At 39.8% G+C, this 16,996-nt stretch overlaps 1 protein-coding gene across 8 annotated transcripts in view; it reads right to left on the reverse strand.

Annotated features, from left to right (window-relative positions):
• SYTL3 (synaptotagmin like 3) overlaps window positions 1-16,966 on the reverse strand; it is a 36,553-nt gene extending 19,587 nt beyond the window's left edge. The window contains exons 1-9 of one of the 8 annotated variants that reach the window (XM_083434151.1): window positions 16,741-16,966; window positions 15,097-15,238; window positions 13,462-13,548; window positions 10,783-11,250; window positions 9,788-9,997; window positions 8,780-8,844; window positions 5,845-5,899; window positions 1,675-1,741; window positions 513-585 (exon numbers count right to left, since the gene is read on the reverse strand). In XM_083434151.1, coding sequence (XP_083290277.1) covers window positions 513-585; window positions 1,675-1,741; window positions 5,845-5,899; window positions 8,780-8,844; window positions 9,788-9,997; window positions 10,783-10,892 — 580 coding nt within the window. In that variant the 5' untranslated portion in view covers window positions 10,893-11,250; window positions 13,462-13,548; window positions 15,097-15,238; window positions 16,741-16,966. Of the gene's footprint in view, window positions 1-512; window positions 586-1,674; window positions 1,742-5,844; window positions 5,900-8,779; window positions 8,845-9,787; window positions 9,998-10,782; window positions 11,256-13,461; window positions 15,041-15,096; window positions 15,239-16,740 lie in introns of those variants that run through there. The other 7 variants (XM_083434149.1, XM_083434147.1, XM_083434146.1 and 4 more) reach the window with 7 other exon arrangements.
• Window positions 16,967-16,996: the final 30 nt, after the last annotated feature.

A 16,996-nucleotide genomic window follows, 5' to 3' on the forward strand; every position in this document is an offset into this window, starting at 1 on the left:
AACTCAAGTAAATCACTTTTGCCAGCTTGCAGCAGAAGCTGGCTATATACAGTAGCAATTGACTGGCATCCATGCTGTTACCAAATAATGTTCCCTGGAACAGTTTTCAACTTTTGAAAACCTCATTGTTATTTTCACTAAAATTAAGGTGCTGAATGAATACTTCAGAGCATAAATAAAGGTGCTGAATGAATACTTCAGAGAATAAATAAACAAGCTGCACCTTAAGCAATTAAAAAATAGCCAGCATGTTCCAAACACAATGTGGGAGGATCACAATGTAAGACTAAAAAGTAGTACTGGAATCAGAAGCAAGTGTGCCTGTTATTTTCAAAAGTTTGGCATGGGGAGCTGCTTCCCTTCATGGACCTTGGAGAAAAAAACACCAACTCCTCTACTTAGAAGAGGTTGAATTCTCCCCTCTGCTTTCCATTAAATGGCCTGACCCGTCCTCTCAAGCTGAAACATTTTACTGCTTGCTTTAAAATAGCAAAGTCCTTAAGAACACTTACTTTTTATATGTGATGTAAATGTCAGAAACAGATTTTCCATAGACCTGTGGAAACTTTTAGTCTGGTCAAGTTCCTGCAATACAGGGTGAAAATAAAAAGATAAAAGTGATAAAAGAAGGAGTTGTGTTTTCAAGGGTTCTCAAGTCACATGCTCATAGAAGCCTACCAAAAAAAAAAGTGCATGTGTGCAAACAGAGCTATCATATCTGTAGCTAAGCAATTAAGGGAAATGTTTTGGCATGACTTGAGCTGTCTGTGTTTGCAAAAAGGACACACAGGTCAGTTCAATCCTTTTGCATCTACCACAGCACAAATATGCTGTGATGATGTTACAAATAAAAGCAAGTAGCTTATCAAATGGAACATATTTAGGTGAAGAGCTGCAGCTCTGTGGTAGATCATCTGCTTTGCACGCAGAAGGTCCAAGATTCAGTATGGGAAACCCTGCAGAGAGATTATTTGACACTGACTGAACTTCTACTTTGATTGCTGGGGCAGTAATTTATTGATATATTTACTTATTTGTACATATAGCCTGCCCTTCACTGAATGGTCCCATGGCAAATTACATAAGATACCACATTTTAAAACAATATACAGCTTTCGTTAAAATCAGTAAGTTAAAGGGCCACAAAAATTGACATAATCCCCTGAATGGCAAAAACAACAATACAGCAGGAGGGGGAAAACAAGGGTAAAGAAGTATATCTTTACCACTTGCCAAAAGGTATGCAATCTGGTGCAAGACGCATCCTGGTGGCTTATAAAGAAACAAAAGTAATCTGTATTGCAATCCTGTATGTGCCCATTAAAAAACAAGTCCCACTGAATTCAATGGTGTTTACGTCCAAGTGAGACAATATAGGATTGCAGCCTTAACAGCCATTCAGTCAGTCTCCTGCTCCTTGCCGCTGGTGTACAATAGGACCGAGTCAACCTTCTTCAATCATCCCTATTTCAAAAACATTCATATTTATCTAGAAAACTAACAAACGAGTTCAGTGGCGCTTACTGCTAGGACTGCACTCTGAAAAACATAAAATGCACTCAATGGCACAAGTCTATCAGGAAAACAAAAATTAAAAGAAAATGTGCTAAAAGGGAATAATTGTGCTAAAAGATGTGGTGCCACATTGAATTGAAAGATAGAAGTATACATTACCACTGTATTATGTTCACTTGTGGATTCAGCAAATGGAGGGGGAGTTGGAGGAACCACTGATATGTTACTGAGAATTTAAGGAGAATAGAATTTTACCATAAAGATGTAAGTTCATTTCTGACATACTGTATTCGCTATATCGCCTACACTCCATTTTAAAACCCATCAACCACCATTTCAATGAGATCAATCACCCAAAAAAATCAATAAAAATAATCACAAAAATCAATCAAAGCAGAACAGCACTAGACATTAGAGACCAACAATGTTATATTTAATGTAAAGGGTAAATAAGTTTATTTTAGGGAACAGAGATGGCTGCAAAATTAATCAATTGTTTACGTGTATAAAACAGAAAGCAGATTATGTTAGAAGTAATTGGATGCTTTAAAGGTTACTACAGTAGGTAACAGTAGTATTTCTTTAACAATGCTTAAACAATACTTATTGGCATTTAAATTTATACTTATATGGTTTATGGTTTATATTTAATAATGCTGGAATATATTTATTTATAAATTAGGTGGAATATGAAAGGACAGTAACTCGAATTTGTAAGCACACTATCTTATCATTCCCTTTATTGTGTTGATTATTTAATATAATAATAAAAACCATGGTAATAAATAATTGTAGAGATTAAATATGAAAGGAAAATAACCAGGGGAATGGTAGACATTCCTAGAAAATAAATTTCATATCGGAGGCGACAAAACTTGTCATACTATAAATCCCTCTCAGCTTAACCTCCAAAACAGATAAGATCCGTTAGATAATCTGGTGCATCTATTGACTGTGAAATGAAGTATACCATCACAGTATTGGATGCAGGTTCTGTATATTTTGACATTGGAACGAAGTCTGTAGGCTAAGTCATGGAAAAATACCCCAAAACAGAGCAAAGCAAATTTTATTAGGAAGTTGTGGGAACAACTAACATTCTGAGGTTAACAACATTGAAAAATAAGGAAAAATACCCTGAAATATTATACAGATAGAATCCAATGTCTTATTACTTTACAAGAAAATCAAGGATATTGGGAAGTCAGATAAATTATATGTTGCTGTAGAAAATGTTGACATTGTACAACAGTCTACTAAAATGTAAGTAAGAATTTTATTTTACTGTATAAGGGGGGAAATGGTGCAAATAAACATTTAAGCCACTTTATTCTTCTGTTATTGTGCTATTACTAACTGTAATACTGATTACTCTTTTGATTATTTTGTATTACATTGAATAATAAAAAAGGTTTTGCTTTATGTTGTATCATGAAATCTTTTGAAAATAGTGGGAAAGGGAATCTACCAAATATTTCTTCAGAAGAACTAAGGCAGATCCTGTGATATTTACCATCAACTAAGGGCCTAAGTTACATGCAGAGTTAAGCATTTTGCTGAGAAGTGACTTTTCAGCCTTAATGCTTAACTTAAACATTCAATAAGCATTCCCCCTACAACATATTTACTGCTTGTCTGTCACATTCCTGACAGTCTTGGTATTTACTTTTAACCTTTACTCTTTCAGCAGAGCAAGGCGTTGAGCAAGATTTTACTGAAAATTAACAAACCACTTAATCTGTCTCAGGGTTAAGGGCCACCATACTAATGTGTGAGGTCACAGCTAGCGGTCTGGCAGCGCAGGTGGGGGTGGGAATCCCTGCTCCACCACACTGTGAGCATTGCAGTTCCCCATGTGATCACCCCAAGAAGCCATACCACAGTGCCACATAGCGGCATCTGGCTGTACTGCAATATTGAGGGTGGCAGAGCTTTGGATGGGCATGGCTGTAATTTAGTCACAAGCCTACTAGGATCAAAGGAAAGCTGGCATAATTCCCTGCTGGTCTTCCCCAGGATTTAGGGAGCGAGATCAGAGTTGTTGAGTTGGGGTTTTTTGGTCGATCTCTGGAGATCAACAAGGATTGACCAGGGACGGCCCGCGATTGACGGGTAGATCGCGATCGACCGGTTGGACAGGCCTGCTATATTAGATACAGGATTGAATACACCACTGTAGCTAAAGTGAGCCCATATAACAGGCTTGCCTGTCCCACTGAACAAAACTCTCACTCTGAGACCCCCTAAAAAAAATCATAGAAAGCGATGAGAATGTAACCAGGACATTTTGCTGTCCCAAACCACTGATGTGTGATCCAATAGATGCCTCCCATAATCTTTGCAGTGTTGCACACAAGTTTTGAATTGTCAGCAACTGCTCATGATCTGGGCCTTCCGTCACATATCTTCTGAGATGCTGCAAGATATCCTTTGCTACCTATCGAAAAACTGACTGGTCCTTCACTAGCATCTCAATAAGTACCTTGGCTTGCTTGTACGGTGGGACTTTGATGAACATACACCCAAATGGAGAACAAGCTGACTGATCTGAAGCGTGGAACCACATGCTACGAAAAACATGGGGGCTACTACCAAAAATGGCAGCCCTGCACTAAGGTCCCTCTTCCTCCATAACATCTAGTGCAACTTGCCTTATATGACCTAACAGAATCAAGTGATTCTGCCGCATAATTGCCTACTAATGAGAGTGGCAGGGAAACATAGCAAGTAATGACAACAAGACATGGGATAAGTTGTACAAGACATTACAGGCAGCAGGTAGATAACTTGACATGGCAATAGAATCATAGAATCATAGAGTTGGAATAGACCACAAGGGCCCTCGAGTCCAACCCCCTGCCAAGCAGGAAATACCATCAGAGCACTCCTGACATATGGTTGTCAAGCCTCTGCTTAAAGACCTCCAAAGAAGGAGACTCCACCACACTCCTTGGCAGCAAATTCCACTGTCGAACAGCTCTTACTGTCAGGAAGTTCTTCCTAATGTTTAGGTGGACTCTTCTTTCTTGTAGTTTGGATCCATTGCTCCGTGTCCGCTTCTCTGGAGCAGCAGAAAACAACCTTTCTCCCTCCTCTATATGACATCCTTTTATATATTTGAACATGGCTATCATATCACCCATTAACCTCCTCTTCTCCAGGCTAAACATGCCCAGCTCCCTTAGACGTTCCTCATAAGGCATCGTTTCCAAACCTTTGACCATTTTGGTTGCCCTCCTCTGGACACGTTCCAGTTTGTCAGTGTCCTTCTTGAACTGTGGTGCCCAGAACTGGACACAGTACTCCAGGTGAGGTCTGACCAGAGCAGAATACAGTGGCACTATTACTTCCCTTGATCTAGATGCTATACTCCTATTGATGCAGCCCAGAATTGCATTGGCTTTTTTAGCTGCCGCGTCACACTGTTGGCTCATGTCAAGTTTGTGGTCAACCAAGACTCCTAGATCCTTTTCACATGTACTGCTCTCAAGCCAGGTGTCACCCATCTTGTATTTGTGCCTCTCATTTTTTTTGCCCAAGTGCAATACTTTACATTTCTCCCTGTTAAAGTTCATCTTGTTTGTTTTGGCCCAGTTCTCTAATCTGTCAAGGTCGTTTTGAAGTGTGATCCTGTCCTCTGGGGTGTTAGCCACCCCTCCCAGTTTGGTGTCATCTGCAAATTTGATCAGGATGCCCTTGAGTCCATCTTCCAAGTCGTTGATAAAGATGTTGAATAAGACCGGGCCCAAGACAGAACCCTGTGGCACCCCACTAGTCACTCTTCTCCAGGTTGAAATAAAATAAAATAAAATAAATAAATAAATTCCTTCCAGTAGCACCTTAGAGCCCAACTGAGTAACTAACTTGACATGGGAATGTCATTTTTGGTGACAGTCTTGCTTTTATTATATTATTACTTTTATACCCCACTTTTCTTCCAAGAAGACATTCATGGTCCTTCCACTCCCCATTTTATCTTCACAACAACCCTGTGAGGTAGGCTAGGTTGAGAGACTGACTGCCCTAAGGTCACACAGTGAGATTCATGGCTGAATGGGGATTTGAACCTTGGCTTACCAGGTCCTAATCCAATACACTAACCACTACAATACTCAGGCCCTACTAGGTTTTGTACTATGCTAACTTGTTTTAAAAGCACAGCAAAAGCACCAAAATAAGTTTTATATTTCTGCTTGTTCTATTGCAAGCTTTTAAAATTAAACCTTGGCATCTGAAGGTAGCTTCAGGGGGCAAATTATTTTGTACTGCACAATACATTCCTTGTACTGCATCCACCTCTCTAGGACAAGCTCACCTTCTTGTCCTTACCTTAGTAGTGCTTGATAAGAGTCCAAGAGCTTTGCCCCAGCAGTTTCATATCTACCTGTGAAGCAAGAGGGGGGGGGGGGAAACCCCATCAAGGTCATTTGCTAGCAATAAAATTCTATTCACAAACCAGTTCTTTGTCACAATTTTCTGTCATTTATTGTTGCCAATATACTTCAATTTCGCCAACCCTTAAAAGTGCTCAAGAGATTCTGTGACCATTTAGAAAAATGTAGTTTTACATTTAGTTATTGGTATTGATTCAAGCAATGTACAATAACAGATGGTAGAAATTTAAATTACAGCTGAAAAGTTCAGTAATACAAGCAGCACAACATTATTTTAAAAATTTAATTGATTCATTGAATTTACATTCCACCCTTCCTCCCAAAGGAGCCCAGGGTGGCAAACACATCTGCAATTTTAAAAAAGGATTTTAAAACAGGGAAATCATTCTAAAATAGTTGCAATTAAAATCATTATTTCATTCAATGATCTCTGGGTTGCCAGAAACAGTATTCTTCACCTGCAAAATGCCTGAGTAAACAAGAATGTTTTCAAATTCCTCCTGAAAGTTAACACTGACAGAAAATGATGCACCTCACTAGGGAGGGTATTCCACAAACAGGGAAGCACCTCTGAAAATGCCCTGTCATTACACAATTTCATTTGTGTGCAGGAACGTAACTCCCACATAAGGGGGGGGGGAGGGACACATTGGCCTTTTGAAATAAACGGGCTTAGGTTTGTTGATTTTAATGGATCTACTCAGAGTATGACTTCATTGGCTACCACTCAACCTGTATAACTAAGTACCAAAATAATATTTCTGCTTATAAAATGGTGGACAATCAACTAAGAGCAAGGAATCTTTCTGTCATCAATCACATGTAACAAATGATGAATTGCACAGAGCAATATATATATATATATATATATGGCATTAATCTCAATATGCTTTTACAGCTACTTACAAAGATAATAATTCTGCAACAGATCAATTATTAACACTGTATAAAGTAAGTCTCTGGCACAATCAACAACATTGTTGATAAAAAATATTTTCTCACAATGCCTGCTTGATATTTCAGGCCACGTTATGCCAGCAAATAGGGAAGTGGTTGCATATTTTACAAGAACCCTGCTGCAAGCATGCCGCTGCTCTTAATTCACTATCTTATGTCTAAAGGCCACTTCCTGCCCTTATTCATGTGCCAGCATAGGTTGGAGGCCATTAAAGAAATGAAATGAGAAACAAGCAGACTGTACCCAATGCTGATCTGTTCCACTTGTGCAAATGAACTTCCCACTCCTCTCCTCTGTAGCCCCCACTAACTCAAAATCTGTTCCCTATAATTGAGAGACCCTCCAAAGCAGATTGAGGGGCTGCATGCTTTGTGTGCAGAAGATCTCACATCCAATTCAGTCAACAACAATGTCTAACTGACAGTACTAGTTTCTAAAGTTTCCTGTTGAAATATTGGGCCACTTATGTCATAAGTTTGTGTTGTCTTTGAAGGAATTACCATGGACTGATTGGTCACAGAGGCAATTAACAGAGAACAACAGCTATAATTTTGGTTCATCACTGTTAATTTATTCCTGCTCCAAGAGAGTCACAAAATGGGAACATTTATTCCTTTGGCTGTAATCCTGCACCCAAACAAGCCAGTTTGAATTCCACTGACTTCTATTGATTTATGCAACCCAAGCATGTGCAGGACTGCAGATTTTAACTGGATCAGCTTCAGCATGCTTTCAAATTATAGTTACCAGCCAAGCACTCAGACTGTCTTTCACCAATAGAAATAAATTCCAGTAAAATGATCTCATATTTTCTTTTCTATACATTTCTGTCTCATTCTCTAGTCTAGGGCAAAGAAAGCAACATCTCTCTGTGCAAAACTATTGGTGAGGCTGTTTAAGGGTTTCATTTGAATTCTACAAAATGTTGACATATGGGCAGATGAACTTTCTGTTGTAAGTCCATAACAAATCATTTTTAAAATGGCACTAATAATATATATAATAATTAACCGCTTCAGGACTCATTAATACAACAAAAAACCAAGAGGGAGTAGTATCTGAATCTGTAATTTAACACAGCATCAGTATCAGTTCAAAAGAAACAGTTATTCTTAGTAAGAGTTTACAGCCAGGGTAGAGTGCATTGTAAGGGACACGGGTGGCGCTGTGGGTTAGACCACAGAGCCTAGGACTTGCCGATCAGAAGGTCGGCGGTTCGAATCCCCGTGACGGGGTGAGCTCCTGTTGCTCAGTCCCTGCTCCTGCCAACCTAGCAGTTTGAAAGCACGTCAAGTGCAAGTAGATAAAAAGGTACTGCTCCGGCAGGAAGGTAAACAGCGTTTCCATGTGCTGATCTGGTTCGCCAGAAGTGGCTTAGTCATGCTGGCCACATGACCTGGAAGCTGTACGCCGGCTCCCTCGGCCAATAAAGCGAGATGAGCGCCGCAACCCCAGAGTCGGTCACAACTTGACCTAATTTGTCAGGGGTCCTTTACCTAGAGTGCATTGTACTTAGTTAAAATTATTTTTATATTAAATTTGTGTAATGCCCTTCATCCATACAGCCCAAAGCAGTTCACAACACAAAAATACAATATAAAAAACACAAACAAAATACATAATAAATAACCCCTTCACTCCCACAACACATCTAAAAGGGTATCAGATGCTAATCAGCCTAAGGCCTGGTTGAAGAGGAACACTAATGCCTAGCACCTAAATACTTCTACATTGTAGCCAAAGGTAACTGTTATGTGCTCATATATTTACTTACTTATTTACTTCCTTACTATTACTTATTTCCGATTATACATATCTTGCTAAGAGAACAAAATGTGAAATAAAAATAACAGACCATCAATTTATCTTGCATTTAATAGTGTAGCTTCCTGCTACTTTTTAAAAGCATTACCTTCAGCTGGAAATTTCTTTGATCGCTGCTCAAAAAACCACTCGCCTGCTTTCACTTTAAGTTCCCTGCAAAACAAATATTTGAACCTTTTACTGAAAGATTTTGAAAATCACCTGTAGGCTCATCACAAAAATTCCATCATTACCGCGTTGGAACCTCAACTATTACATAACCCAGAAGGACATTCCAGAATATGCACAAGAATAGAAAACCTATAGAATTTGGTACTGGGCATAGAATTCAACTTCCTGAGAATCTTAGCTTTCATTTTCATTTCATTTTTTAATTAAGTGAAAAAGACCTATGTGGTTCTAGGCTTCAAATATACACTACATTACAGGAAAGAAACTCCCATCCTACTGAAGGTGCATGCAAAGGAGTCCCATGGCTCTGACTACCAAGTGTTGTGTGTTAATTCCACAGCAATATTGCCAGTGTGCCCTCTGTGTGAACCTCCTTAGACACTGCCTTGTCGCACGGAGGGGGGAGGTGAGCCCAAAATTTGATGCCCCCCTACCTAGCCCTTCCACTACCTTCCCAAACCTGGATAAGTGAGGTGCTGGGGCCGGGCTTTGGGAAGGATATAAGGCTCTGGCAAAGTTCTAAAGCCTTCCCACCTCCTTCCCAAAGCTGGGGAAGCGCTAACTAAGCTTTGGGAAGGTGGAGAGACCTGACAGAGCCCTCAGGTCTCCTTCCCAAAGCTCAGCACTTTGCTTACCCAGCTTTGGGAAGGTGGTGGGAGGGCTGCTGTGGTGTGTGTGTGTGTGTGTGAAATGTTGCCAAGGGCCTCCAAAAAAGCCCTTGAGGGCTTCATGTGGTCCTCTGGCAGTGCATTGGATCACACTGTCCTACTCCCCGCCAAAGTATATGCTGCCTCTGTCTCCTTCTTCTTTGATAGCAGAGGGCTGCTGTGAAACCCCTACAGACCTGATCCTCATGACATATGCAACTAAGGCATAAACACCCACAACGCAAATATTACTGAGCAATTTCTCTAGAATTTCTCACTCATGAGCGTAGCAGACAGTGCATTTCCACAGGTAGCGATTCAAAGTGATGCGACATCTGGAGCATACTTGGTGACTGCACCCATTGCACACTGCACCTCTGTTGATTAGCACTCCAAGAGGTTTCTGACAGCGAGCACAAGACTTATATTCCAGGTTTGAGTTTTTTGTCCCTTTCCATCGAAGTTCCTGCAGCTGCAGCTTCAGTTTCCTGTTCTCAGCCAGAAATAAATAAATAAATATGCACATATTTTATCAGGTGGGAGTGAAAAAAATGAACAATTATTCACACTTATTCTCTAAGTAGCTGCATGAATTCACTTTCATTAATAATATGCTGTAATTTGAATAGCCAATGTAAACCAAAAACAAGAGGTTAACCTGTAATTTCAACTTCCACCAAATTTAAACAATATAATACCATGCTGAAATAACTGGCTGACCTATGGAGATGAGTGAGTGCAATTTCCTTCTGTGTTGCTTTCCTAGATAACCACCTTAATTTTAAAAAGGGGGTTGGAGGAATTTACTAGTGAACCTTCCTACCATACTGAAACATCATAATTGCTTTCCAAATTTTGCTTAGAGCCCTTGGCAGGAACTTGGAAAAACTCTAGCAGGTCAATGCTATGTGCTTGCTGTGAAAGATACATCTGGATTAGACTGGAATATAGGCTCACATTTTAATGCCAGCATCATATGAATGCTGGGGGGGGGGGGGTTAGGGGAACTGCATGCATGAGGAGCATGCACAATAATCACCCATCTGAAAACACCCTTAGTGCAAGGAGTAGGGAATGTACAAAACTACTGTAAGAATAGTCATGACAAAGCCATTCAATAAATTTCTTCCTGCAAAGTATTTAATCTAGAATTTAATCACTAGAATGGTCTAACAAAGAATCTGAGAAAAGGACTTTAGCAAAGAATAGATGAAAAGAAGTAAATAAAACAGGGAGATGCAATGGCACGCTGTATTCCAAAATGGCCACATACCTTATTCGTTCTTCGTCCACCTTCCTCAACATCTGATCACGGTTCAGGACATCTAAAACAACTTGTCGTTCCAATCCCTTTAGTACACTGAGGTCAAGTTCCTGAGTCATTTTTTCTTCTGATTCTTAGAAGGCTTTTGTTTGTTTGTTTGTTTGTCTGTTTTGTTTTTTAAAGAATTTTAATCTTCTTCAGCAACCCCACCAAGGAAAGTTGGGGCTTAAAGCTAGGGGCAGGGTTCAGCAACCAAAAGATCTATGAGTCCCTTTAACTGCTTGCATACATCTTCCATCAGAGATACGTTTGAACTGTGTCATAAGATGGAAGGGAGAGGAAAAGAACCCTTTTCCATATACGCCATAATTTTCAGTCTCATCACCTGCTCAAGGCACTTTCTTTGCTGGATGAAGGCAGTTTATCGTCTTGTATAAATAAAATGACTTCAGGCTCCCAATTTGCTGCTGGTAGTTTCTAAACTGATAAAAACGAGAGAGGTTTGGCTTAGATCCACCATTCTGCAAAGAAAATTGGGGTATGATTCAAGCTGATAGGCAGCAGCAGGTATAAGGGGGAGAAACTCCACCTCCATTGCTTTAAATTCACAAATTTCCTATTAGGAAATTAGGATTGTATTTCTTAGGAATGCAGAAAAAAGAACAACCTACTTCTCCTTTCTTATTCTGAAGTAGATCACTATCTTCTACTTTTCCTGAAAAAGAAAAGCTACATCCTGTCAGCATATCGTTTCATAGTATGCTTGGGCCACAGTTCAGTTATGAAATATGATTCATCATCTTTCAAACAGCCTCATTACAATAAGCACCATTGCCCATCAGCATGTTACTTACCCTGGTGTCAAAAGGCCTGTATAAAAGCCATTTTGCTTATGTGGATTGTGCAAAAGATAATGAAAAATGAGAATAACAATAATCCAAATAATAAAAGGTGTCATGAAATTCAGTTGATTGCCTCCTAGTCAACCACAAAGATAAATGCGCCTTAATTGGAATACGATGCCCTCTGACTGCTAGCTGTTGAACCTTTTATCCCATGGAAGTAAAACTAGTATGGTGTGAAGGCGAGATGTTCTAAAGTAAGTCTTTACTATCAATCAATTATTTATAGGCTTTAATAGCTAATGGGCCTGTCATCTGAATCATGTCTAGTTTGTGTCTGTTGAGGCAGATAAAAAGGTCTTGCAAAAAACAGTGTGGTTTATCACTGAGACAACACACATCCCTCACAAATCTAGAAGATGTTTCAGGCATTATGCACCAATACCAGCTTATGGTTTCACTTTGTGCACACACAAAATGAACAGGAAAACTCATATGACACAATCAAAAACTAGAAGGACTTTAAACAAGAGCCTAAGGCAGTTGTGAATGGATTTTGGAGAGACTGTGCCCCACTCTCACCTGCCCCAAATGAGTGAAAAATAGATTGCAACTGACTGAAAGGCCACTCACCTGATGTTCTGCTATTGTTTAAGGTCTTTGTAGGAAGTCCTTCCTTACAAAGTCAGAGGAGGCACAAGAATTTAGGGGTAGGATGTGGGAGGGATCAGGTGCATTGAGTCTGACAAAAGCAGATTATGGCCCTGCCTCCATGCAAGTTAATTTAAACTAGATAGTTCCGTGCCTTGATTGATGCTGGCACTGAGGGCCAAACAAGGCAGATCACTTACTTTCTGCAGTTGGGAGGGGGATATTAGTTTACTCCCAATGTCAAAAAAGCATATTAAAACATGTTGCAAAATTAAGCAAATATTGTACCATTTGCTGCACCATCAAAAACAACTGGGTTCAGGACCACATGCTTAACCATGACAATGTATTGCAATTACTGTGTAAGCAAGCAAGACATTCACACACAACATAAGATGAAAAGTTGGTGAACGACTAAGTCTGATGGAATTGTGTCTCTGTCCAATTACACCTAAATGTAAAGTCACTGGAATTATAGTTGTAGTATGATTTTATATAATAAATAAGCTGTTCAAAGGATCAATAAAAAGTTCAGAACGCATTACACACATTGATCCTATGCACAGCTTATTATAAGATGACATACTACAAATCCAAAAACTTAACATTTAGAAAGCAAGACCTTCATGAAAGATACCAGTGTCATATATCCTTCCCTGAGATGTTTATTGGGCTTAACACAGAAAAATTGCCTATCTTGGACACACCAGAAGATACAGTGTGGAAAAATAAGCTACTTACTATAGACACATACACATGAACAGGGTTACTCAAACTACAACGTTTGGGGTGTGCAGTGTTAGAGAGCTAAATATACAGTACAGAGGAAGGAATCAAAGTTGCACAATACATTAGTCCATGTTATACTACCACGAGGAAATAAATATCCATCTTTTAACGGCAGAAATTCAGAGGCATCTTTTACATATTTACATAGCTTTGAGAAACAGATACACAGCAATAGTAGAACTTAATTATTTGCATTCACCAGTTTTTGAATGTTAAAGCAATAGAAATGTCTAAAATAATTTGAGACAGGGTGTTTTCCAATTCAATAACCCCTAAAGATCAATGTGTCCTATCTGCTAGGGAACGAAACACAGCAAATAATCACAAATAAGAGAGGAATGCAAGGCACTTGCCTTGCAAACATTTAAACATTTTTTATGCCTACCTTTAGCAAACACTGACTTACCTTTTACTTTCATAGAAGAAATGCAGGATGCTAGTTTTACTGAAGAAAAAATGATATCTTCTTTTTCTCCGTTTCCTTCTTCCTAGACTGAAGTTTGACACAGAATATTTTAGTGCACATCATCGTATGATCCTACAGCCCACTGCATTGGAAGTAACTGCCACCAATGCAGTCTGCTATCAAAGAGAGGCTTTAAATAATGCCTTAGTGGTCTGGGAGGAAACAGTTGACTGCGAGAAAAGACAATGTTTTTTCTTAAAGTGTACATGAAACCCCTAAACTAACAGGAAGAGTAGTGGCCATTAAGTATGATACTTTCACGTGGTTTCTCTCTGTGTCACTCGCTTATGTTAGATGTGTGCAACACTGCAAACCTCAACTTCCGCAAGATTCAGAGCGAGCATTTACTAGAAATGACAGATCCCTCCTGACCGCTTAGCTATCTCAGGGGGCTGTGGAATGCATGACAATTAATACATATTGCTGGTATTATTAATATGAATAATACAAATACAGTACCAGTAATAGCAGCATAAATAGTACGCACATTTTAAAATCCCCAATGCTTTTAAGCTATCAAAGGGAAGGCTTTATTCACCTATTTTTCAAGTAATATTACGTACAAATCAATCCAAACCCAAATCTAGAAATATCTGAATTGGATGTTCCATTTCATCTTATTACATATGCTTCAGAAGTTTAATAGCCAAATATTCATGTGTGTAGAAACCTTTTCCATTTTTAAAGAGAATATTCATATTCCAGGCCAAGCTCGGCTTTTTTTGTTATCTGTTTTGGATGTGTTTCTTTGTGTTTGATTGTAGAAACATCTGTAATAACCATAGCCAAACATTCTGTTTTCCACAGCAACCAACAAGAAGCATACTGCCTCTGAATCTGGAAGTCGTAATGACCAATAGCCATTGACTCATTGATTTATCTTGCCCACAGGCAAGGTTAGCTTCCCACACCACGTTCTCATTCCTCACATTTTGCCTCTGATATTGTCCTCAGTCTTACCTAGGCTCCTGAAGTGCTTGAATGTTGGAAGGATGTGGAAGGAGGGGAATGTTTCAGACATCTCCAAGTCTGTTCCCCTCCTCCTCAAGCACTTTGCTGGTACAGGTGGTAAAGATCAGGAAGTTAAGTACTAGTCAAAGTCTGTATTTGGGGAACCTAGTTTTAACCTGGGAGAGAGACATGCAAATGCCCTTCCACTAAGAGAGCCTTTGCCAACCTGCTATCTTCCAGATGTTTTGATCTACAACTTCCATCAGTCCCAGCCAGCATGAAGAAAAGCTAGCTTAAATAAAGTATGCCAGCTTGCACTACCATAAAAACTGATGCACCAAGACAGAGTTCCACAGAGAGTGGCACAGACAGACCATTTTGTTGACAATTGGCTTCCCTTTGTCAGAAGGAGGAAGACCACCTGAGCTTCAATAGAGCCTTTTGGAAACTTCTTCCCCCATGTTTACATCAGGAAAACCCATAGTAACGAGTATAATTTGCTTACTGTATCCTGAATTTGAATTATTTGGAAAACATGCACATATGCACTATGATTGTTTATGTGTATGCTTTTAATAAAACAATTAACAGCATTATCTATATCTATCTATACATAAAGATTACCTGAGAAGGGAGCTTCCAGTGTCCTAACAGTGAGTATGCATCTCTCCACAGCCATTGACTAAATCCTGCATTGTAGAATTTGGGCTAGGTAGGCGCTAAGTTCTGGAAGATGTTGGCAATGCAGTGTTGCCCTCACCAACTGCTGTGGGTTGGAAAGGGAAGAAATTAAAAGGGCTGAAAGAAGGTAAGAGTGAAGAAAAAAGCAAGCTTAATGTCATCTGTGAAAAGCAGTTGATGGTGCCCTCAGTTATAAAACCTGCAAATTATTCAGGCAGAGTAAATGAATAAATGCAGAGTATGCATAAATGCACAAATTTAATTAATAATAATAGGAATGTAAATGGGAGGGATTAAGAACTGTCATCTAGCCTGTGATTCTTGAGAAGTAATGCAATTCTTTTGAAGCATTTGAGGAGAGTTCTGTTGAAGCATTTGAGAAGCAAAGCCAAGATAGTAATCTACCCTCTCTGAGGGAGTGAGCTACGCATCCTGGCAAATGAAACGCTTCAAACTCTTTTGCCAAGATAGCATGATAGGGAGGGGAAAAAACAATTTTATGTATATGTATATTTTATGTATAACTTTTAGTTATTTGTTAATCAATAAGCATAAATGTGATTTAATAAATATATATGGGGGGAATAGTTTGAAGGGTGGAAAGCTTTGTTTTTGGATTCTGAATTGAGAATTTGCAGCTCCCAAAATATTGTTGAACTGTAACTCTCAATTCATTGGCTGTATTGCCTGGGGTGATCATGAGAGTTGTCATCCAACACCATGCAGGTTCTCCACAGTGCTGCATTATTGCACAAGGTCCCATTTTACAAGATGACACTTCCTTCTGTAAAAAAAAAACAACAAATGCGTCTTCTAACATGGTGTCTCCTGAAATCCAGTTTTTGTTTTTTGCTGTGGTGGCCAGTCAGGTGATGCACTATTCTGCAGATAAAAAGCCTTCAGTACTAAGCAGTGAAAGAGGTGACGAGGGCCCTACATTTACAAATGGGTGTTGCTAGTGCTGTTTTTCTAGAAAAAGAGGTGCTGGAACTCACCGTGAACACCTATCTTGATCTCTTATAAAGGCAATGGTGCCCACCTGAGAGGTGCCGGAACTGAGTCCAGTGAGTTATGGTTGAAAAAACGCCCTGGATGTTGCAGGACAACAGAGGCATGGGAGCTGCTACATCTCAGTGGTGTCTGTTGCTTACTGTTGGCCAGGCAGCAATGACTCCCTTCCATGGTACGGACCTTGAAGTCTCCAGGTGACACCTTTGGATAAGGGCTTTGGGACCTACCCCTCAGTTCACTGCTCAGCAGCAATATCTTTATTCCCCCTTATACCATTTCACTGGCTGCTTCCATTTTTGTTAAGGATTTCTATTTAATTTTTTAAAATTCATCTATCGATTAACTTTGGTCAGACCTCCCTTCTGCACCCTTCATTTTAAGCTTACTGACAAAATAGAATGCATCCAGAGGAGGGTGACGGTCGGATATGAGGAACCCTGAGCCAAAGGCTGCACTCCAGAGGGTCAGACTAGATGTCCCTTTGGGTTCCTAACTACAATTCCGAGACTGAAGGAGCCTGATAATAGTGGGCCTGCAGAAAAGGCTATTAAGAGGCGACGTATCGTCTTCAAGCACCTGAAGGCCCAGCCAGCATTGAAGATGGGGAGTTTTGGAGGAGGGTGAGCCACCCCTGTATTCAAAATAAAATAAAATAAGCGACGAATGTGTGCTAATCCTCCCTTCCCTACGGTCGCTAAAGCGCAGGCTCCTCAGCTCAGCGCGAACCACACGCAAAAACCCCCCAGAAACGGCGACTGGGGAGGGGGGCATTTTCCACACCTCTTATTAAACAACGGAAACCGCGCGCGCTCGCCCTTGATGGCGCAAGCGC

Source organism: Podarcis tiliguerta, assembly GCF_965153285.1.
Source record: "Podarcis tiliguerta genome assembly, chromosome: 3".
NCBI classification, from domain to species: domain Eukaryota; kingdom Metazoa; phylum Chordata; class Lepidosauria; order Squamata; family Lacertidae; genus Podarcis; species Podarcis tiliguerta.